Genomic DNA, 25,215 nt, shown 5'->3' on the forward strand with positions numbered 1-25,215 from the left:
CCTCCTTGCACAAGTTATTAACTGTAAAGAAATTGAAATTGAAAAACTCATAGAAGAAAGCAGTCTCAGGGCAATGGCTTTCCAGAAATCTTCATATTTCATATTGACAATTTAAAGATCTTTACCTTTTACATTGGCAACTCAAGGGAGGTCAGTTTTGATAACTGTTTCTTTCCATGCAACCCAAAACTTTGGAACTCTCGACCCTTTCATATATTTCCCATAACTGTGATCTGGCACATTTCAAAAGACAGGCTTTTCACTTCCTCTAGATTTGATAAATACTTTCCCCTGTCTCATCTTTTTACCTTTCTTTAACATCTTTATATTTCAGCTAAGGCCTGGCCTTGTTGTGGAGTTTTGTTCTTGAATGGAGTCTTTAGCATAGAAAAAAAAATCTATGTTCAGTTGTCATATGTTGTTTCTTTTAACAAGAGACATAAAAATTCACTCATAAGAAGTGATACATCTCATCCTTTGTTTTATTAGTCCTGTTAGCCAGCAAAAAGGATATGTTTTCCTAATACACTTATATGTATTTGTTTCCTCTGCAGTCTTTTCCATTATTTCTCTGTCAATAAACAATAGAAAAATCAAGTTCTTTAACAATCATTTTTCTCTTCCTGAATTTAAGGATCAAAGACAAAGTCTTTTGGTGTAAATGACATGAGCTGAGCCAGCCCTATATACAGCCACCAACTCCATCCCCACTACTCACACACCATGTCCATTTTGGTGTTGGTGTGTGTTGATCATGTCCACCCTCACCATTACCCTGAGTCACTCTACCTCTCATCTTCGCTAAATGGACATTCACCTTCCCTTATTTATACATTTAGTTGGTCAGCCATATCCAGCAAGAATATCAGCATAATTAGTGGGGTTGGGATTTCTTGGTTGCAACTTGCATTTGTTATACTACCCTCTCTGTCATGATCCAGCACACTGATTCATAGAATTTGAAAAAATGCCTGTATCTTTTTGTAGCATTATGAATGATGTCAGTTAGGGCTACTGTCACCAATATTTGCTAGCTAAGCTCCCATCTGGGAGTTTTGAATGCTGAAGCCATATATGTACCAGCTGCAGTGAACCAATATTCTTAAGAAAAACCACATATGTACCTGCTTCAGTGAATGGGTTAATTCTTGTCAGGTCTTATGAGTTTAGGTGTGTTTTTCAGTGCTGCATTTGCTTGGGAAGGGGTGGGGGGTAATAGAGTTGCTGAAGAGTGATGCAGGTTAAGCTTTTTATACTGCTTGGGAGTCCATGCCTAGCAGTGGTGTGGTTTTGGTCTAGTTTTTTTGACAAATAATCGAATATTGAACATGTTGAGGTGGGATTGTCTTGGGAGGATCCTCATTTCATTGTGTAAGATTTGAGTTTTATGTTTGCTAGCAGACCACTTGCCATGACTCACTCCACATACCTCCATATCCCAAACACCCATCATCTGCCACTCTCTTGTCTGACAAACTCAACAGTCCTTCCAAATACTCAGTCCATTTCCTCTTCAGCTTCTCCTTGCCTATTACTACATTTGCATCTTCTCTCTTCAGTGTTGCTCTCATTTGCTTTCTTTTTTCCTCACATTATTCACCTCCTTATGAAACATTTTTCTAATTTTCCATGAAGTTTCTAGATACTCTTGTCACTACAACTCTGATTTGTCCTCGTTCTTCAAGACCGTGCACCTTCCTCTTGACCTCTTGCTACTTCCTCTTTTATATCTCCCAGTCAGTCACTCTCCAGAAAAGAATATGAATAGATAAGTATTATCCACATGGACTTCTTGTCATAATTTCATGTTTGTACCCACAACTCTTTGGCCTTAATGCACTGTACCTGCCTTGTTTCCTTTGGCAGGTTCTATGCTGCAGAGATTGCTATTGGACTGTTCTACCTTCACTCTCGCAGCATTGTTTACCGTGACCTAAAGCTGGATAATGTATTGTTGGATCAGGATGGGCATATCAAGATTGCTGATTTTGGCATGTGCAAGGAAGGTATTAATGGTGAAAGAACAACTAAAACTTTCTGTGGAACACCGGATTACATTGCCCCGGAGGTAAGTTTAGTATGGGAACTATTTGCAAGTTTACATTAATTAATGTTTAGGGGAATGATCTGCTGTTTTCTCAGAAATTTTCATCTTGCAGTCATGTTTTTGTATTTATGTGCAATATTTAGCAGTGTTTAACTAAGGCTTGTGACCCTTCTTACTTATATACATTCCTGACACTATAGGAAAGATGTTTACAATTTGAATGCCAAAACTTAATGCTCAATTTTCTGATGTGCTTGACAGATCATCTTATACCAACCATATGGCAAGAGTGTTGACTGGTGGGCATATGGTGTCCTGCTGTATGAAATGTTGGTAGGGCAGCCACCATTTGATGGAGAGGATGAAGAGGAACTTTTTGCTGCCATTACAGACCATAATGTCTCCTACCCCAAGTCACTCTCCAAGGAATCCAAAGAGTGCTGCAAGGGTGTAAGTGCATATCAAAGTTTTCTCTTCAGACACACTGCCCATCAACAGAATGCCATGATAACAATTAGTTGTAGATGTGAACTGTTTTGAAATACAAGGTGATCACTACCCAGGAAATTGATTGATATTTTCTAATACATTCTAATGTTTATGATAATTTTCTAGAGAAGACGAGACTTTCCTACAAACAAAATATCAGACACATTTTCAACTTTATTAGTAGTTCATGAAAGTAGTTTTAGTATTTTTATATGATCTTTGCTTTACATAGTTTTAAGTGTTGAATGTAATTGAATATATGAAGGCACAGAAGATTTGCAAAATTGAATTTATCAGAGTTATCAGGTGTTACAGTAGATGAACATTGATTACCTATTGATATTCTTATGGTTCCTAATGATTCAGAGCTTGATACAGATTTGGTTAAACAAACGTGAGTGAAAGTTCAGTCCATTAATTGACATATGTTCCATGTCTGAAGAATGAGCTAAGAACACTAGAGGCTCTTAGCTAAAGTTTAGGTTTCATCAGGATTAGGATCGTGTATTGAATGGAAATCTCACCATGTAAAGCACCATATAACTGCTTCTTCACCACTAATGACTGCACAGATGTAACTTGCAGTTGACAGAACTTACTTTTATGAGTGAGTTAGACTTTTAGGGGGCTAGGAATGCCAAGAAGATACCTGTTATGGTTTTACTTATGTAACTATCATAACTATTTTTGAGGGCATAAATGCTAGGGCTATCATCTATATATTCTTGCAGTGCATTCTAAGAATTCATCACTGGCAATAAAGTTGTGCGATGTAGTAATGTTTGGTTTATGTTTTGTTTTAACAAGCTTAAATCAACAGTCACATCTTCTTAGCTTTTTTATGCTATGTGAAAAACTGGGTGTAATATGCTTTTTTAAAGCTATTTAGTAATTCACAGACTTTAGTGAAGTCCCCACTTGCTCTCCTAAAATCGTTTAAGTTCTTATACAGTTACACCACCGATTTTCCAGCACTCTTGGTCCCAAAGCATTGCCGGATTAACCATTTTGCCAGACCAACTGTGGTCACGTAATGATAATTCATCAACACACCTCTAACCCACTAATTATACATCTCCCATGTGTCTAAAGTATGCCATGAACTGCTAGAAAATTGAATTAAACAAATATTAAATGTTTGAGCACCCTAAGATGGTAAGTCTGTCCTTGCATTGTTTGAATCCTATTGGGTCTTCTTTGTCTTCTGTTGTTAGTATTTTCCTGGATGTGCATCTCCAGAATAATGCAGTTTTGTCTGCATTATACACTTGCTCAGCACTGAGGTGCTCATCAGCTATGAGTTTCGCAAATTCATACACATACTCGGCAGCTCCTTCGTGGTTTGCAGACTGCTTTTCTCCACACACTTTATTCACGGAAATTCCATGATGCTTCTTGAATCTTTGAAGCCATCCTTCACTATAGTCACACTCATGTTATAATTTAAGTTCTTTATGGAACAACTTAGTCAGGTCCATTATCATGCTACCTGACAAGTCCACTCCATCACTCCGACGCTGTCGAAACCATTCCATCATTACTAGATCTTGCTTAGTACTCTTACCTTCTTTCATAGTTTTTTAATCGTCATTTGCTTCTTGGAATCGCTGTTTGCATAGAATTTCAATATTTTCTCCATTTGCTTCTTTATATCATAAACAGTTGATGAACCAGTACTGTAGATGTCACAGAGCTTATGCACCAAAACACCACGGTCCATTTTTTCAACAGTTTTACTTTATCTTGGATCGATATGGATCGATATTACGTTTGACATCATGACTGACACTCTCATATGTCTTAGAAGCCATAGCTTAGGGTTAAATTTAAGCAAAATAAGCTAAGAATCTCACAGAATTGTGGTATCACCACCAACAAGTGTAGTGTAGAGAATGTAAATAAGCGTGCCCTACTTACAACACTATCTGTGGCCGCCCAGTTAACTAGTCTGGTGGCCGCGGTAATTTCAAGTTCAAACATGTAATTTTGTCTGGACTAAAGGAGGTGCCAAACCATCAGTTTCCGGAAATTCAGTGGTGTACCTGTGTACCTGTAGGTGCAAGAGATGAAAAAGAGGGCAAATGAGAGTTGGGGTGAGAGAGTATCATTAAATTTTAGGGAGAATAAAAAGATGTTCTGGAAGGAGGTAAATAAAGTGCGTAAGACAAGGGAGCAAATTCAGTGAAGGGCGCTAATGGGGAGGTGATAACAAGTAGTGGTGATGTGAGAAGGAGATGGAGTGAGTATTTTGAAGGTTTGTTGAATGTGTTTGATGATAGAGTGGCAGATATAGGGTGTTTTGGTCGAGGTGGTGTGCAAAGTGAGAGGATTAGGGAAAATGATTTGGTAAACAGAGAAGAGGTAGTAAAAGCTTTGTGGAAGATGAAAGCCGGCAAGGCAGCAGGTTTGGATGGTATTGCAGTGGAATTTATTCAAAAAGGAGGTGACTGTATTGTTGACTGGTTGGTAAGGTTATTTAATGTATGTATGACTCATGGTGAGGTGCCTGAGGATTTGCGGAATGCGTGCGTAGTGCCATTGTACAAAGGCAAAGGGGATAAGAGTGAGTGCTCAAATTACAGAGGTATAAGTTTGTTGAGTATTCCTGGTAAATTATATGGGAGGGTATTGATTGAGAGGGTGAAGGCATGTACAGAGCATCAGTTTGGGGAAGAGCAGTGTGGTTTCAGAAGTGGTAGAGGATGTGTGGATCAGGTGTTTGCTTTGAAGAATGTATGTGAGAAATACTTAGAAAAGCAAATGGATTTGTATTTAGCCTTTATGGATCTGGAGAAGGCATATGATAGAGTTGATAGAGATGCTCTGTGGAGGGTGTTAAGAATATATGGTGTGGGAGGCAAGTTGTTAGAAGCAGTGAAAAGTTTTTATCGAGGATGTAAGGCATGTGTACGTGTAGGAAGAGAGGAAAGTGATTGGTTCTCAGTGAATGTAGGTTTGCGGCAGGGGTGTGTGATGTCTCCATGGTTGTTTAATTTGTTTATGGATGTGGTTGTTAGGGAGGTGAATGCAAGAGTTTTAGAAAGAGGGGCAAGTATGAAGTCTGTTGTGGATGAGAGAGCTTGGGAAGTGAGTCAGTTGTTGTTCGCTGATGATACAGCGCTGGTGGCTGATTCATATGAGAAACTGCAGAAGCTGGTGACTGAGTTTGGTAAAGTGTGTGAAAGAAGAAAGTTAAGAGTAAAAGTGAATAAGAGCAAGGTTATTAGGTACAGTAGGGTTGAGGGTCAAGTAAATTGGAAGGTAAGTTTGAATGGAGAAAAACTGCAGGAAGTAAAGTGTTTTAGATATCTGGGAGTGGATCTGGCAGCGGATGGAACCATGGAAGCGGAAGTGAATCATAGGGTGGGGGAGGGGGCGAAAATCCTGGGAGCATTGAAGAATGTGTGGAAGTTGAGAACATTATCTCGGTAAGCAAAAATGGTTATGTTTGAAGGAATAGTGGTTCCAACAATGTTGTATGGTTGCGAGGCGTGGGCTATGGATAGAGTTGTGCGCAGGAGGATGGATGTGCTGGAAATGAGATGTTTGAGGACAATGTGTGGTGTGAGGTGGTTTGATCGAGTAAGTAATGTAAGGGTAAGAGAGATGTGTGGAAATAAAAAGAGCGTGGTTGAGAGAGCAGAAGAGGGTGTTTTGAAATGGTTTGGGCACATGGAGAGAATGAGTGAGGAAAGATTGACCAAGAGGATATATGTGTCGGAGGTGGAGGGAACGAGGAGAAGTGGGAGACCAAATTGGAGGTGGAAAGATGGAGTGAAAAAGATTTTGAGTGATAGGGGCCTGAACATGCAGGAGGGTGAAAGGCGGGCAAGGAATAGAGTGAATTGGATCGATGTGGTATACCGGGGTAGACGTGCTGTCAGTGGATTGAATCAGGGCATGTGAAGCGTCTGGGGTAAACTATGGAAAGTTGTGTGGGGCCTGGATGTGGAAAGGGAGCTGTGGTTTCGGGCATTATTGCATGACAGCTGGAGACTGAGTGTGAACGAATGGGGCCTTTGTTATCTTTTCCTAGCGCTACCTTGCACACATGAGGGGGGAGGGGGATGGTATTCCATGTGTGGCAAGGTGGCGATGGGAATGAATGGGGTCAGACAGTGTGAATTGTGTGCATGGGTATATATGTATGTGTCTGTGTGTGTATATATATGTGTACATTGAGATGTATAGGTATGTATATTTGCGTGTGTGGACGTGTGTGTATAATATACATGTGTATGGGGGTGGGTTGGGCCATTTCTTTCTTCTGTTTCCTTGCGCTACCTCGCAAATGTGGGAGACAGCGACAAAGCAAAATAAATAAATAAATAAATACCTGTAGTAGAAACCTCAGTTTAGGGAATGATTGTAAGGCCTTTCCCAGTGCTATCTTTACCCTTTCATTGTCTCCTCATGTTGTTAAGAATCCATAGTTGTACTATATATTCCATGAGATAAAAGAGACTTAAGTTTTAAAGCCCAAGAAAAATTCCTTTTCTATTTTAGCATGATGAATGACATAGCACAAGCAAAACATGCCAAAATTAAGGCCATCTCAGACATATGGAAAAATTAACAGGAAATGAAAATTCATTGCCTCCATTAGTATCTATAGACCTAGCTCTTAAAAATAATGGTTTATAAAAAGAGAAAGACAAAAGAAGGAAGAGAATTCCACAGCTTAGGTGGTTAGAGGAATGAGGAGCCATCATAACAGCCAATCCTTGAATGGCTGGTCTCCATACACAAGCTGTGGGAAGCAAAACACATCTCAGTGGCCAAAATGATACTTACAGAAAAAAGAGAGAGCAGCAGCATTGCCCCGTTTGGAAATGGGAGGTTGAAGAGCTTTCAGAAGAACAATTGAGATGAAGGCTTTTGATTCCACTTAATTCAACAGAGTGGTGGAGGATGAGCCAAAACAGGTGTGTGAGCAGTATTCCATGCTTTAGTGAATAAAACCCATGTTGATTTGAAATAGCTTCTCACAAGAAAAATAGGTATGGGACCTAAACAACACTTTTAGCTTTTAGAAAGCAGATTTTGTGATGTTGATTATGTGAGGTTTTTGAGAAAGATTGGAGAATATTGTTATAGTATTACAGAGTTAAACTGTGGATTTCTTAATTGTTAATCCTAAGAACTTTAATTTGTCCTCAAGCAACTTTAAAGCCCATCCTAGCATTAACTAAATCATTATGAGAGAATTAACAAAACATGAAAACATAAAAAAAGTTGTTCAAGACACTCCCAGCTACCCAGGTCAACCTCAGCCTCCTGACACTTTAGAAAGAGATATGGGAAGAAATTACATTTAAGCACAATTAAGTTTCACAAGGTTACTATATCCTCACTCCAGAATGATGCACCTGTCTGAATTGAAAGAGGAAATATGATCAGTGCAAGAAAGAGAAAGAGTATTAAAAGGAGGAGAGGAGAAAAAGTGAAATGAAGTATGTAAGGTGGAATCATCAGCATTAGAGTGAATAGGGTTACAAGTAGAAGAGAGATCATATTTTGAGAAGAAAGAGAGTAGGTGATAGGACAGAACCCTGTTGATGGGATAGACAGAGGAAGTTTCTCCACTGATGACATCTGCAATGGAATGGCCAGAGAGGAAGCTGTGCATTAGAAAACAGATAGAAGCAATGAAATCTAAAAAGAAGGGAGTTTAGAAAGCAGATTCTTATGCCATACCTTGTCATATGCTTTAGAGATGGTGATTGCTTCAACAAAAGTTTCATCAAAATCCCTGAGAAAGAAGGACCTGAGGTATCACCACCAACAAGTGTAGTGTAAAGAACGTAAGTAAGGGTGCCCTACTTACAATGCTATCTGTGGCCGCCCAGTTAACTCGTCTGACAAAGATCCATACTGGTATCTGAAAGAAGGGAATGGGACTGTAAGTGTTTGAGTAAGTGAGAGTTTAGGGGAATTTGAAAGACTTTGAAGATAGAATTAAAAGCAGTGGGGTAGTAGTTGTAGGGGTTAGAACAGTCTCCTTTCCTTTGGGTGAGCTGCACCAAGAAATGCGTCCAAGTGGAAAGGAAAATCTGGGATTTTACTCTAAGGCAAAATAGACCAGCAAAGACTGGTGTTAGCTCACACAACTTAAAACTCTGGGATGTATGCCATCTAGGCTATGTGTAAGACCATGAGCGAAGAGAATGTAGGAGATGGCATAGGTTTCAGTGAGAGGAAATGGGGGAGGTGAATTAGAAGCTGAATCATCCAAAGTTGAGTCATAGGAAAACATGGTACTAAAAACTATGTCTCTGTCACTTAGAGAGTTACCAATAGATTGACCAGGTTGGAGGGAGTAGGAAAGGATAAGTAACAGATGTTGTTGGAGATGCTTTTGGTTATGAACCAAAAAGGCTGATCAGTAGAAGTCAAGTCAGCACACTTTCTTTTTATGTAAATGCGCTTGGCTCTTTGAAGAAAGTTTTGTAATGTTCTGAGTAGAAATGAAAGTAGAGTGAGTTTCATTAGAAGGAAGAGTTTCATGGTCCAGTAAGCTCCATCCTTGATGCAACAGGCATCAGTGCAAGAGCAGTCGAATCATGATTGAGGAGAGAAAGACTGAGAAGATGAAATGTAGGACACTGTCCCAGCCAAGATAACTTCTGCTATGTTTGCAGCACGGCACAAGACTTCCTGACCAGAGGAACGGTACCCATCCCAGGGAAGGTCAATTACAAAGGTTTACAGGGATAACCTTTGAGCTTTCCCAAAGTGCTGCAACTGGCATTTTGAGAGGTGGGGTGGAGGATGGGCATGCAGAATTTAAAATTAACAAATAAAAAATAGTGGTTAGAGAACCTTTAGAGGGCTGAAAAGGTGTATGAATTTTGGGAGGGTTCAGAGGTAAAAGAGGTAAAGTGTTAAAGGAGTGGTTATGATGGGTGGGAACTTGGGTAGGGTGTTTAATTAATTGTCCAGATCATTAAAGAGAGAAAAAGAAAAGGCCATGGCTCCACCAGGATCATCTCAGTTGGAGCCTAGTCAGTCCTTGCAGTGTACATTAAAATCCCTCGCATAGAGGATCTCAGCATATGAATGTGAAGAGAGCAGAGCTTTATGGCAAGAAATCAAATAGTCAAAGAGATGTACGTACTTGGAAGAATTTTAAGGGAAATACATGAAACACGAAAGCAAAGTAATAGGAGGTTGAGAGATTTTCAGCAAAATGCCATTAGAGTTACGAGACTCAAGATCCACAAGGTGAGCAGTAGGTGTTTTTGTTCTACAGAGGGTGCATACTCCACCCTTGCAGCAGAAACTATGATAGAGATTATAGTTGGAGATCTGATTGTGCAAAGGAGAAGTAGCCTTGAACAATTGCATTTTAGAGAGAAGATCAAGGGAGGAGGGAAAGAGGTGGAAATTGACAGATGGAAGATTAGACTTAAGACAGCAAATGTAGCAGAAATAGATAGATAAAGAGCCATGTATAGGAGCTGTAGCAATGAAAGTAAGTTGGATCCCAGTTGCTTGATAGCAGTCAAGTGGGCCAGGGGATCCGCCCAACCCCTCTCAATTGTTGGCACTGCTCTGAATCGGCACCAGAGAAATATCTGATTGATGGGCTGCGATAAATTTTATGAATTTTGGGAGGGTTCAGAGGTAAAACAGGTAAAGTGTTAGAGGAGTGGTTATGATGGGTGGGAACTTGGGTAGGATGTTTAATTAATTGTCCAGATCATTAAAGAGAGAATAAGAAAAGGCCACGGTTCCACCAGGATCATCTCAGTTAGAGCCTAGTCAATCCCTGCAGTGTACATTAAAATCCTCTGCATAGAGGATCTCAGCATATGAATGTGAAGAGAGCAGAGCTTTATGGCAAGAAATCAAAGGTGAGGAAAAAGATAGAACAAGAAACAGATATGTGGGAGTTATTTGACCAGTGTTGTGTTTGAGAAAAAGGGTGTGGGATCTAGGTTGAATACCAGCATCCCACATGTGGTTGAGGCAAGGGAAAAAAGACCAATCCAAGCCTGAAAGGCGGTTCATAAAAGATGTCAGAGAGCTGGCTCACTCTGCCAACACCATCCCTCCCAAAACTCAAGTTGCCTGTTACCCACTCTGTATGATACAGATTTTTGCTGCAACTTTAGCATCAAGAATGGCTTCAGGTTAAAAGTAACTCTTACACCTAATCCCTTTTCTTCAGTTTTCACTTGCTCTAATTTCCCCATTCTGTACTCATACCTTACATTTTCCCTCCTTGAATTGCTTTGTACTTTCTTCCATCAAACATGAGAAGCTGTTTGCCTCTGCATTCTCTATATTTATCAGTGTCTTCATGCAAAAGTATCTCAAATCTTTATTCTCTTGTATGTCAGCATCATCTACTTAAAGTTTACTATTGGACTGTGCTGTGCAGTTGGTCATTTACAGAAGTTAGAAACTGGACTGGTCCAAGTCCAAGAACACTGCTGTGCAGAATCCTGTTGTAACCTTCCAAATAATCAGAAACTAATCTTATTTTGATGTTTTTGTCATCACAGGTAGAAAGATGTTGATTTAGTGTAAAATGTGCCCTTTTACTGCTACACTTTAACTTTTGCATACCTTCCCTTTTATGGGACCATATCAGAGACTTTCCTATAATCTGAAAAACAAAGCTACAGTATTGCGCTCCTTTTAGGCAGTGGCAATTTCCACTTCTTTAAAGTTTTTAAACAGTTGTCTTAGGCAACATGTATTTGCCCTGTTGCATGCTAAAATGCTTAATATGTGTGCATTCATTCAAATGCAGAATTTTTCCTTATCCTGGTTATTTACTGAGGAGCTTCTACAGTGAAAAAGAGAGGACAGAGGCTCACTTAAGAACCAGTTGATGTATACATTGTCATATCTCTTTCTTTATAAGATAAGAATGTAGGTATAGAATTTATGGAGTTGCAAAGAAGAAAACACAAGAGTATACAGAGATAAGGTGGTTGTTAGTGTGAAAAAGAATCCAAAAGTTTTATTCCCGTATGTGGATAAACCAAAGAACAAAAAATTGGAGATTGAGCCATACAAAGTTAGGAAAAATTTGAAATGGCCTGAAGAAAGTATGCTTAACAGATAAATATGTGAGTATATAGAGGCCTCTTCACAACCAAAGGGGTTGGCAAGAAACTAGGATTATATGAAATTAGGGGTTAGAGGGAATGATCCTTGAGACATTTCAAAAATCCAATTATGAACACTTCAGGGTTAAAAACACGTTATTTTACAAAAGTCTAAAGAAAAGCTGCACAAAACTGTACAGTAAAGAGACAGTACAATAGAGTATGGTGGCAATACATTACCCCCATTGCAGTGCATTTTTGGTTTTGTACTCCCACAAAGTAGCCAGCCAGCTATGTTGCACGAAAGGCTCTTTCATTTTTCTTTATGGTTTATACTGTTAACTCATTAACTCTGAAATATCTCCCAGCAGGTGCTCTTCTTTCATCTCTTGTAAGATAGTCAAATAAGTCTAGATTCTGCTTAAAAGACTTCACTTCCCTTACCCTACTTAAGGTAAAATCACTAGCATTATGCTTAAAGTCCTCACTAAGGACAGAAAGCAGCAAACAAGTTCATTATCAAAAATGATTATTACATGGAGTTCCTTGCTCAGTGAGAGTCACAGTAAATTAGAATGATGCAGGCAGAATGTGGGTAACAAGAACTCAGTTGACATGGTTATCTCACTTGCATATTGCTGTATACATCTTCATGCCAGAAGTAGCTTATTGCTCAGTGGGTAGAAAAATACCATAGATGATCACATTTTTTGTGCCACAGGAAAATGGTACATGTACATATTTTAAGAGTGCATAGTTTAAACTGCAGTCAGTGATGCTGTGGTAATCATGAGACTACTGTTCAGTATTGATGAAGCATTTGATCAGTCAGGTGAGAAAACTTTCAGCAGTTAGCATTTAAGATAAAGATTTTCATGTTTTAGTTTTATATGTGGAACAAATCTTATTATTTGCTGATGTTGGAGATATCATGCGTCTGGCAGCATATTTCAGTCGTAGAAGTCAGATGACATTAATTTCCACTCCAGTTACCCCATGGTATTGACAGTGTAGGGATTCAACTTTTGCTTACCGTCTATGCATGTAGGGATATTTCAGCAGTATTGGTTTTGGTGAAGTATTTCCTGTACCAGAAACTAACTGTGGCTCATAAGAAATAGTCCTTGAAAGTAAAGGCCTGTATTATTGCTTAGAAACAACAACAAAAAATGTCTACAAATGAGATTTCAGGCTGTAATAGTATGGTCAAATATATCATCTATACATCTTAGGCCTTCTCTAAATGTCAATCCTTGTAGAAAAGTTGTGTTTGGTCGTCTTAGGAAGACCAATAAGGTAACTGATAGCCTGATGAAGAGTGAAGTGTTGAAAAACTCATCCCTGTCAGTTATCAGTCATCTATTTGTTCTTCCAAACCCAGCTATTTTGGGAAGGATGACATTAGAAGGAAGTCCAAAAAATTTCTGTATGGTAGACTTACCCCTGCCAGTACATCTTGAAATCTTGCTTGTAAACAAAGTTTCTCGCTTCCATGCAAGAACATGGGCCTTTTATTTTTGGGTCAACTTAAGATCCAAAGTTATTTACTGGTAGAGGAAAAATATCTAAACACAAGGATGGTAGCAGTTCACATTCTTCCACTCCCAATACCATGTGGCAGCAAATATCACCTGATTTTTAAGACTACCATGATGCCAGACATTTGATGTTCTCACCATAAGTAGGTAATACAATTTGTTCTCTAAATATACCTGATACAGGAATGCCTTATTTTAAGCAGTACTACTCAGATTTTTTATTATGCATATACTGTTTCTGAAAACAGAATAACATAAATACATAAAGTCAGAGAGAATTCACCTCTCAACACTGGAACTAAATGGAAAAAGACAAAGAATGATAGCAAAATCAGTGATGTTACTGCTGAGACAAAGCATAGATGATTGCAGTATGGAACAGGTCCTCAAAAACACATACAACAAGGAGGATTTAAGGGCCTTGTTGAAACAGTATAAGCTTTTAAGTTTGGCATCTTGTGCCATAAAAGTATTTGAAAGAGCAATAGAAAATAGTAACAACATTAATCCTATGTAGTGTGAAAAGAAAAGAAAAACCTATGAACTCATAGATTGACCTTCAAAAGTAACAGAAATAAAAATTCACAGGTCATGTTTTATTCTTTCCAGTAAGCTCATTTCTTACATTACTCTGTGTTTCATATACAGACATAGTGTGTGTGGTCCCTAACATGAATATACTTAGAAATACTCTTCCTCTTACCCAAACAATCTGGGTGAGGGGAGATAGGGTACCATTTGTGAGGAGGATATTGAAAAAAGATTTCTTTATACTGAACATTTAACTTTGATTCCATGCACACATTTATTTCATAACCATGTTTAGCATCAGTAGTAAATATAATCATTATATAAGTAGACATATTACACCTTTCACACTACAAATAAGTATACAGAAGTCCCTTGCCAGTCACAGGACATAAGCTTATTGTTCATACCATTATGAAAGAGTTAAAGGATTAAAGAGAATGGAGATAGATGTAGCAATGAAATTTCCCTGTGATGTGTTTGGTGTTCGTTGGCATTTTCACAATTTTTGGTGTTAAGAAGTTGTGTGATAAACATTGAAATCCTACACTAGATGTGACATAACTAATGGCAGTTGTGAGCGTAAAACTCTGCATAATGAAGTCTGAGAATCTTCATAATGAATGGTTTTGTTTGGTACATAGTCCTATTCTGGACCATTTCTTATAGAAAAGGTCAAAGATTTTCGTAATGATTTAGAGAATATTGCAGCATGTAATTACCCTCAAGGCTGGTTGCTATAGCTTAAGAAAAGCATAGCATTCATCATTTGAAGGCAAATGATGAAAAACTGTCAGTGAGGCAAGAACACACCAAACAGTATAAAACGTAGTAATTGCACTTCACAGAGTAGATGATATATTGACCCTTAGACAAAACAGGTAAAGTGCAGTTGAGGGAAGAATAGGTGGTGAAAACATTGTCCAAATCCAACTGCTTCTCATCAGGCTAAGTTGAAAGACGGTGTTACAATTCTTTAATAGCCCCACCTTATATCAGCATTCATAAGGGCACATAGTCACTGATGATGTAAGATATCTAGACCCATGTATTGAACTTTTAATGCAGGTACATAATTGTAATATCCTTTAAAGCATGATGCCAAGCAATTACATTTGTCCCTTCCCTTAATATTTGCATAGGTAAGCAGAACAAGCTCTCTTTCTAGTCTTTGATCTCAAACACCTCTCTTCTCAGCTTCATTATGCATTATACATGTACTTATGATAAGCAAGTCACAAATGAACTTTCTGATTGGCAGTTTCTCACCACTGGCCACCATTAGATAATAAATAGCATGCTGAAGCTTAAACTTGTGTAACCACCCAATTGAATACTTGTGTAGTGTACTGATTTTCAAATCAACACGAAACTTTGATATTTTCAGCCAGCACTGGGACAGCGATAGGAATGCCTTCACTGTGGCATTGATGAAACCACCTATGAAGGACACTATCAAGACCACTAGATCTATTGCTAAAGGTCTTAATGAAAGACAACTAGATGTACAGTTTTACAGATATCAATGCCCTTGTTTGAATGATTTTTCAGTGTAGAACTTCAAGATCTTTTTATGCTGTGTTTTAAGATTATATGGGAGATTAAACCCACTCTTCTGCTCATAAAGCTTTGTCACTGTCTAACCTAAAGGAAGTTTTTCTATTATTTTTACTTTTCTATGAATGTAAGCAGATTGTGCTTGCATTTCACAATACAAGAACCACACATTAATTGAAAGTGATTTTTCATTACAGGCTGTTATTTAGAAAAAAACAAAACCGTGAAATGGGTGGGGAAATGCAGCTGCATACACTATATATGCTGTAAGCAATGGACTAAAGAGATGAAATGGTTGAGCAGTACAGTAAAGTGGAAAGGTATAGTACCAAACAACAGACCAGTAACATTCTGAAATATGACCAACATAAATAGATAAAGTCGCAGTTCTCTGCATGCAACCTGACTGCATGATACCTTGAGGCAGATTGAGACTGAAACAAAGCGAGTCTACCTCAAGCTACCAGAAACAAGTGCAATATGAGATTCGCATGGTATGGCATTTAAAATTTTTTCTATTATTATCTGCCCGGTCCGTTAAATCTGAAATCAGTTTTATTGGGGTCCTACTTGAACTGCTGTGCAGCATATACACCATGCCATTTCAAAACAGTGGCTGAGCAACAAAGTACTTCGAAGCCTGCCACATTCGAAACTAGTCAGTTTCAAAAATATCTGGATTTCTGGAACTTTTTGTTTTCTGGAATCTGGATAAATGGTTCGGTACCTTTGATAGTAGTAATGGTGGTAATCTTATTAGTAATAATAGTTTTTTTCTTTCAGAAAAGTTGATAAAGTAAGATATGAATGGAGGTATGGTATCATGAATGGAAGTGTTGCTGAAGTGAAAGACAGAATACTAGGGGGTTATTGACATGGAGAATGATGGAATGTAAAAGAAATGCATATAGTAGTTTACAGCAGTTTAATTGATACCACACAAAAATGGTTGAGAAGAACAGAGTGAAGAACTTTATATGCATCTGCCATATTAGGGTTCTGTATGAGCCACCTTGTGTATAGAAGGAATTGGTGTTTTGGGTATGGAAAAAAACAGACTGCTGAAAGATGGGTGTGTGTATTGACACATTGATGAGAACATTCAGAAGTATTCTTCAAAATTATGAAAAAGTGTGATTTTAGACAGTTTTCATATATACATTTTTCTTTTATAAAAGAAATTACTTTAGATGTGAATTGCTCCCCTGATCAGTAACCCATCTCTGTGCCTATTGTGATCAAATAATTTTTACAACTGTTGGTGTAATATTGATTAATCCATATTTTCTATCAACTTTTAACCATCAGGAATAAGACATTACTGTATTTAATGGTCATGGTTGTCACAGTAATGTTATTCCTCAGTTCCTGACCAAGCAGCCATTGAAGCGGCTAGGTTGCAGCCATAAAGGTGAGGAAGACGTCCGGACTCATCCCTTCTTCAGAAGAATCGACTGGGAGAAACTGGAGAATCGAGAGGTTCAGCCCCCATTTAAGCCTAAAATTGTAAGTACCCATTGTTTAAGAACTTTATTTCCATTCCTACCTGGATTTCAATTGGAAGGCTTGATTAGAATGTTCATAATCACACAAGTGCTGATGGACATATTGTGATTAGTTTCAAAATACATTTATATAGTTCCCAGAAAGGTTAAGATATTCATGCATCTGATCATTAATGTAAGTCTTTAATCAATCACCATAAATATATAGTAATAAAATTACTAGAAAAATATACCAGAACACCATACAGGTAATTGTTTTTCTCAGATATAGTTATTTCCATTTTTTTTTTTGAACATCCTCCTGTGATAAGTAGAATAAAGATTCAGAAAAAGATTATTGCAATTTAGGTATTTCAAATATAGTGAAGTCCAGGTAGGATGATATAAGATAGTGAATATTCTGAAGTGTGGCTGGTAAACAAGAAGAACATTGTTTCAACAAAAGTGACATAGTGGAAGCATTTATAACCAGTGGGAAACTGTTGATTAATTCAATGAATTTAAAAAAAATTGATGCTTATATACATTGGCCAGGGCTATGCAGGAAATTGGAAACTTGGTAAACATCCTGAACCAGTTGTACTTATGCAAAATTCATTTTTATCATTGAGCATTCAGATCTAACTGACTGAAAGCCATTTCAGTAAGTTGGTTAAACTGTAAAAGTAAATACAACGATTATGGTAATACTATACATTGCGAATTGTGGGTTGAATAGTTAGATAAAACTTTGAATGCTAGAATTATCGACCCAACCCTCAGGGATATTGTTCAATTTCACTCTCTTTCATTCAATAACCTGTGAGGGCCACGTTATTAGATTTATGGCTTATATGCTTTGAATTTATCCTGCATTATTGACTGAAAAGTTTTGTATCGAAAAATGCATCTCCTATAATCATCACATTGTTCTTCTTGAATTACTTGCTGAATTTATGTAAAGTGTTCTTAGGTAAAGTAGCCAACTGAATGGATTGCAGAGTAATAAAGTAGAAATAAAGTAGAGCAATTGCTAGAAATGTAGTAGAGACTGCTAGTAAAAGTCATGTTAAATATTGCAAGTAGTGTGGCATTTTTGCATCATGTGAAAAATATTTACTTTGCACTCTAGGAGAAAAACTTGGTCTAAATGCTCATGTTTTTTGTAAATGACTATTTATGAATAAATTACTCCAAAGAGGACAGGATATTATATAAGCCTAAACATGTATTCTTTGCAATATCTTTTATGTTCCCAGGCATATTCTTTATATTCAAACAACTTTCTCTTTCATATAATCTGTTGACTTGCTTCTTGTGCCGTCTGCCCTCTGTGGTCACTACATCTGCAGCTTGATTTTACTATGTTTACTTTCCACATATCTTTCATTAGCTTTTTTTTTGTTTGGTGATGGCCATTGGCTAAAGCTAGAAGACTGCCCCATTCTTTGCCAACCAATTGTTACATCCATATTTAATCATACAGTTATATGATTCAAGTTAATGTGTCTCTTTTAATGACCTTTGATGAGTGAAACTAAGGATGTAAGACAAGGTGGTGAAGGAGGCTGTCATCTTGCACAAGTGCTTATCATCTGCATTTAACAAAATATCAGATTAATTAGCACTTACATTTGTCAGTTGAGTGAGTGTGTAGAACAGCTCTGATGGAACTGGAATTGATTTGTTCTGTATTAGGTATGAGTTAAAGATGATGCTTTTACTACCACTGGCTGTATCAGTGGATCTGTAAGTCATGTTAACTTTGCTACAGGAGATTTCGAATGGTATGGTGCCGTACTTTTCAAACCTTTGTGCATGATATAAGAATGTACTACATTGCATGATAGCATGATAAATTTTAATGCATGCAGTTTTTTTTAAAGTAATAGCAATTGAGGCAGTTTCACTCACAGGAAACTGTTGACCACAACCCATCATATGTTAGGAACTTGTTTGTACAGTTGTCATGTCCATAGCATCAGGCCAGTTACTTTACTGTACAGTTCTTTGTGAACATATGCCAGTCATGTAACTACATAAAATTTGTTACCATTTGTAGCTCTGGTGTTCAAGACAGAGCTTCGATTGGTATTGGTAAGGAAATAAGAGTTTGTAGCACTGAAAACTGACTTTTTACTTCCATATATTTAAAGATCTGTGAGATGACCAGCCTCAGGAGGGTGTTATTTTTGATGGTTTTTGTATTAACCCTGCCTGAGACCAGGTACCCCCTCCCACTCCTGTAACACCAAAATTGTTCGTATGAATTTCATTTCCCAAGTAAAAGCATCTACATTCACATGATTTTCCACCTCTTCCATGTCAGATGCTTTTTAAAAAATTTTGTCTGTTACTCCTTGATCCTCAATTTGAATTATGGTCATCAGGTCTACAGCCTTTAATTGTATCACTTACCTCACTGGTATTTTTATCTGTACATTATCTAGATACTGTTTTCTTATCACTTTGATAATAAACAGTTTAGTCAAGCTGTTTTGTCATCATAATATAAGTTATTTGGTAGACTGAAACAGTTTCTCCACCAGCTTTGAAATCCTTGAATAATATGCCTTCCTTAGATTCCCCTATTCTTTTGTAGGTTTTTCTGTATTTCAAATTTTTAGTATTTTTAAGTATTATCCCATGTGAACCTCCACTGTATCTTCATCTGTAAGTATAGTGTCTGTAGACTTACTTACTGGCATTATACTTAGGTTTAGCATATATAATACCAGTATTCCCACATTTCAGTTTTTTTCCTACCAAAATTATCCCTTCTTGAATTTCTTCCATTTAGTTAAATGTTTTCTTTATATGATGGAGAGCTACATATGAAGTTGCAGGTATCCTCCCTGCCTGATTTCTTGATTACGCTTTTCAACTTTACTGGTAAAAAAGAAATTTAGATTTCCTGCATCAGGTACTGGAGTACTGTAATAATGCACTACACCTTTATTTGTATGTCATATCCTAGTTAACCCATCATCTTTATAATTCTTTCACGTGCTACTGGCTTCCATTATGCATTTTGCCTCTTGGGTTTGAGCTTGTTTTGATTTGGGTTGTTGCAATGATTAGAAATACATGGGTGTTAAGCAGATGAGCAGATTCATTTTCAAACAGAAGAAAAAGAACAGATTGTACCTGTTCCATGCCTCATGTGAATTTTTATAAGAGCAAAGTCCTTTGGGTTCTTTACACACTTATTTTTTCCAGACAGCTTTAGACTACCAATTAAATGAAAGACTTTAATTAAGGGGTACTCACTCGATTTCAAAAGTTATGTTATATTTCTTCTTATCTATGGTTTGATTTACTCAAAAGTGGCCCTATGCCATGGTACCTTGAAATTTAGCTGCCTAGCCAACTTGAAGCTAAAAAGCATAATTCAGGAAGCATTTGCTCCCTGTGGATACGAATGAGCATTTTTTATTACATTGTGCAAAAGCTATATGGCCAAAGTATTGTTAATTAAGCTTTAGGTTGCTGATATCATTCTAGGGTTCAAGCATTTACATAAGCATAACCCAAGTTTTGTATAGCTGATAAGAATCAGGTTTGTGCATGATATATCAAACCCCCCTGATACTGTAGGTGACGACAATATCTTTACTGTATATCTGTTCTTACCGTTACTGGACTCTGTCTGCTTCTGAGTATGCTGTGAGTGAAAATTTGCCTTCTTTGAGGTTGCATTTTCAGAGAACAGTCTCATCAAAGAATTGCTCATTCCAAAGGAGTTTATTCTTTTCTCCGCTATTGATAGTAATGCAAAATTGAAGCTGGAAGAGCCCCTTAAGGAAGGGTTCTGGGGAAGTATGATACTAATAATGTTGAAAATATTGATAATAACGATGATATGATGATGATGATGATAGTAATGATGATGATAATGATAATAGTAATTATAATCATAATAATAATAATGCTGTCCAAAAATACTAGATTTCTCACATTCATGTTTATACAGCACACTGTACAGATAATGATAATAGTAATAATAATGATAATAATAATAATAATAATAATAATAATAATAATAATAATAATAATAATAATAAATAAAGGCAGACAGTATGAATTATGTACTTATGTATATATGTATATGTCTGTGTGTGTTTATATATGTGTACATTGAGATGTATGGGTATGTATATTTGCGTGTGTGGACGTGTATGTATATACATGTGTATGGGGGTGGGTTGGGCCATTTCTTTCGTCTGTTTCCTTGCACTACCTCACAAACGCGGGAGACGGTGACAAAGCAAAATAAAAAAAAAGATAATAATAATAAAATAATAATAATAATAATAATAATAATAATAATAATGATTATAATGATAGGAGTAATGATGATAATAGCAATAATGATACTGTCCAAAAATACTAGATTTCTCACATTCATATTTATACAGTACACTGTATACAGTAAATGTATAGGTTATATGTTCATATGTGGATTTCACTGCCCATAAACTAGTTACTTCAACAGGAATTGTGGATGCATTGAAAATGATCGCCAGTTAACTTATTAACTCTGAAACGGCAAGCATGGTCCAGAAATTCCATCATAGATGGTGCAAAAATTAGAAAAAGAAAAATATGAAATGATAGATTAATGTTCAAAAGTAACAGAAAATAACCCATAAAGTTGCATTAGTACTTTTTTGTTCAACTGGTCTAATGCTAAGTGAGTGGGAGGAGGATGTGTGAACTCCCAATAGATTAGGAAGATTTAGAAGTGTTTCTATCTAATAAATTTGTTTTCACTCTGTACTTTTTCATACACAGGTATACCATTGATAGTAGATAATGTAAATGAATTCAGAAATGCTTTGCCTTTTGCATAAACATTCAAGATGAAGAAGACTAGCAGGCAGATGTGGGGAAAATATTAAAGAATTTTTTTCTGTACACTGAACACTCACCTCCAATTTCATGCATTTTCTTATTTCATACATTTTTGTAGATCATACACAGGCACTGCAATGTTGGTGAATATCATGACTATATGTATAGATGTTACACCTTTTACACCTACAAAGAAGTATGGAGAGATTATATGGATAGCATTTGTGGGGAGATATTGAGTGTTTTTCTTTAGAAAAATTTTACCTCTGTATCCATAATTGTGCAAGGAATCGAGTGAATTGGAATGATGTGGTGTACAGGGATTAACGTGCTGCCAATGGATTGAACCATGGCATGTTAAGCGTCTGGGGTAAACCATGAAAAATTCTGTGGGGTCTGGATGTGGAAAGGGAGCTGTGGTTTCAGTGCATTACACATGACAGCTAGAGATTGAGTGTGAACAAATGTGGCCTTTGTTGTATTTTCCTAGCGCTACTTTGCGTGCGTAGGGGGAAGGGGTTGCTGTTTTTCATGTGTGGTGGGGTGGCAATGGGAATGGATTAAGGCAGCAAGTATGAATATGTGCATGTGTATGTATGTATATGTTTGTGTATGTATATGTATTTATATGTTGAAATGTACAGGCATGTATATGTGGGTGGTTTGGGCCATTCTTTCATCTGTTTCCTTGTGCTATCTCGCTGACGCAGGAGACAGCGACTAAGTATGATAATTATAAATAAATAGATTTATGATATTTTACCAAAGCCTTCCATTGTCTTAGGATTACACAGAGAAAATCTGGCACAGTTGTTACATAAATTTTTTGACAAGCATGAGTTCATTGGGGATGCCTCCCATGCAGATATCCATCCTTCTTAGGTAATCCTGCTGAAATTACTAAGTGAGTAATTTGTTCACTTTTCTCATGTTCTTCTTCACTTCCATCATAAACTAATACATATATGTTCCTCTTAATAACTTTATTCAACAATCTACCTATTTTTGGTTGGGTCATTTTGTGGGTATGGCCTTCAAGTTGATGGCTGTGCGCTAATAACATTAGGGGTACTAAGGAAAGCACAGTTTTCTCCTGTGCCTTCTTAATGATGGAAGAGTCCTATATAGGCTACTAATGATATGATATGCCAGCTAAGTAGACAGAGATGGGAAAAGTTAGCATGATAATTGTTGTTGGCCTTTGTTCTCCAGAAGCTTATCAGTTGTCATCTTATGTTTAAGTATTAAAGAATTCTTTTTCAGTGGCTTGGATCTTTTGGCAATCTGCTGGTGACTAAGATGGTGGTGTATTTACTGTAATTGATTTATTACCCCTGGCAACTTGTGCTCCCAATTGCTTGAAGTTATGCTTCCTAGCACATTTTCTTTGAAATCATTTGATGTGAGATTAATCATAGTCTGTGAGGTGATTCTAAATTTTTTCTAACTATGTTTTATGGGATTTATATCTTTTTGTTTCTCCTAAATAGCACTAAGATTATGTTTAAGCACAGGTATAGAATATGGCTAAGAACGTAATATAATTCAATGTAGTACTCTTCTAAGTAGTTTCATAAAGATTCCTTATTCCAAGGCTTTTCTGTTATTCCCCAAATAGTTCTACTAAACTTAAGAATGATCACTTAGTATTTCCTTGTTTATTCAGGGACAGCATCTGTCCTTTCACATCCTTATTATTTTTTCATTCTTTCATGATTCTTTGCTGTTTTCTGCTTTAATGAGGTCATGCTAGGATCAGGTGAAGAAAAGGACTCATTTGCTCACATCTATTCTCTAGCTCAAAACCACAGCCTCCACATCTATAACCAGGCTGCTCAGACCTTTCTATGGTTCTCCCTGGCTGCTTTATATGCCCTGGTTCAATCCATTGACAGCTCATCTCCTCCTGTATACCACATCACTCCAGTCCACTTTCTCTAATACACACCATTCACCCTCTTGCATGTTCAGACCCTGAGGACTCAAAATATTTTTTACTCCATCTTTCCATCTCCCCCTCATCTCCTTGTCCCTTTCACTTTTGGCACCTGTATTCCTAATTATAGTTGTGGTTCATTTCAGTCACTGATGTTATATACTTAGGCATTGTGCATTTTGATTATAGTTTTGTCTTGCATATTTCAAAGTAAGAGGTTGCTTCAATGGGATGCATCCTGATTGTAACAGGTTTATTTGTGTTTTTGTATAGCATTATAGACATGTTTTTTGCTTTAGAAAGTGTGTTTATTTGAAGATATTTTATGGTACTTAGATGTATCATTATTGTTGACTCCTTTCAGAAGTTTATGAATTTTGATTTATTCAATTGCTGCAAACGATCTGTACTGCCTAATAATGAGTGTATTGCGACCTCCTAGAGTCAATTATTCGTGTTACTGGACTCTGCCTGCTTAGTGTTACACCATGAGTGAAAAGACACCTTTGGTGAGACAGTACCATTAGGAGTACAGTCTCATCAAAGAACTTCTCACTTCAGTGGAGTCTTCATTTCCTTGCTACTGGAAGTAGCACAGCCTTGGGTTGCAAGAGCCTCTAGAAAGGTTCTGGGTAACACCAGGACTCTCAGAATTGGACGTAAGGGAATTATAGATTAGATGAATAAAGGGTCAGTTATCCTTGATTAACACTCTTCTGGGAATAATAATTCCCTTTTCTATTTAATGGGTATGTTTGAAGGAATAGTGGTTCCAACAATGTTATATGGTTGCATGGCGTGGACTATGGATAGAGTTGTGCGCAGGAGGGTGGATGTGCTGGAAATGAGAAGTTTGAGGACACTATGTGGTGTGAGGTGGTTTGATCGAGTAAGTAATGTAAGGATAAGAGAGGTGTGGAAATAAAAAGAGTGTGGTTGAGAGAGCAGAAGAGGGTGTTTTGAAATGGTTTGGCCACATGGAGAGAATGAGTGAGGAAAGATTGACCAAGAGGATATATGTGTCAGAGGTGGAGGGAACGAGGAGAAGTGGGAGACCAAATTGGAGGTGGAAAGATGGAGTGAAAAATATTTTGAGTGATCAGGGCCTGAACATGCAGGAGGGTGAAAGGCGTGCAAGGAATAGAGTGAATTGGAACGATGTGGTATACTGGGTCGATGTGCTGTCAATGGATATATATATATTATATATATATTATATATATATATATATATATATATATATATATATATATATATATCTTTTTCTTTTTCTTTCAAACTATTCGCCATTTCCCGCATTAGCGAGGTAGCGTTAAGAACAGAGGAGTGGGCCTTTGAGGGAATACCCTCACCTGGCCCAATTCTCTGTTCCTTCTTTTGGAAAATTAAAAAAAAACGAGAGGGGAGGATTTCCAGCCCCCCGCTCCCTCCCCTTTTAGTCGCCTTCTACGACATGCAGGGAATATGTGGGAAGTATTCTTTCTCCCCTATCCCCAGGGAACATATATATATATATATATATATATATTATATATATATATATATATATATATATATATGTATATATATTTTTTTTTTTTTGGTTTGTCACTGTCTCCCGCGTTTGCGAGGTAGCGCAAGGAAACAGACGAAAGAAATGGCCCAACCCACCCCCATACACATGTATATACATACGTCCACACACGCAAATATACATACCTACACAGCTTTCCATGGTTCA

General features: G+C 37.2%; 1 protein-coding gene across 11 annotated transcripts in view; it reads left to right on the top strand.

Moving 5' to 3' along the window:
• Positions 1-25,215, top strand: part of LOC139756399 (protein kinase C, brain isozyme-like) — a 498,787-nt gene that overhangs the window by 273,916 nt on the left and 199,656 nt on the right. For all 11 annotated transcript variants that reach the window (XM_071675823.1, XM_071675824.1, XM_071675819.1 and 8 more), the window contains 3 exons: positions 1,867-2,068; positions 2,309-2,497; positions 16,587-16,727. In XM_071675823.1, coding sequence (XP_071531924.1) covers positions 1,867-2,068; positions 2,309-2,497; positions 16,587-16,727 — 532 coding nt within the window. The remainder of the gene's footprint in view (positions 1-1,866; positions 2,069-2,308; positions 2,498-16,586; positions 16,728-25,215) is intronic.

Source organism: Panulirus ornatus, chromosome 21 (assembly GCF_036320965.1).
Source record: "Panulirus ornatus isolate Po-2019 chromosome 21, ASM3632096v1, whole genome shotgun sequence".
NCBI lineage: Eukaryota > Metazoa > Arthropoda > Malacostraca > Decapoda > Palinuridae > Panulirus > Panulirus ornatus.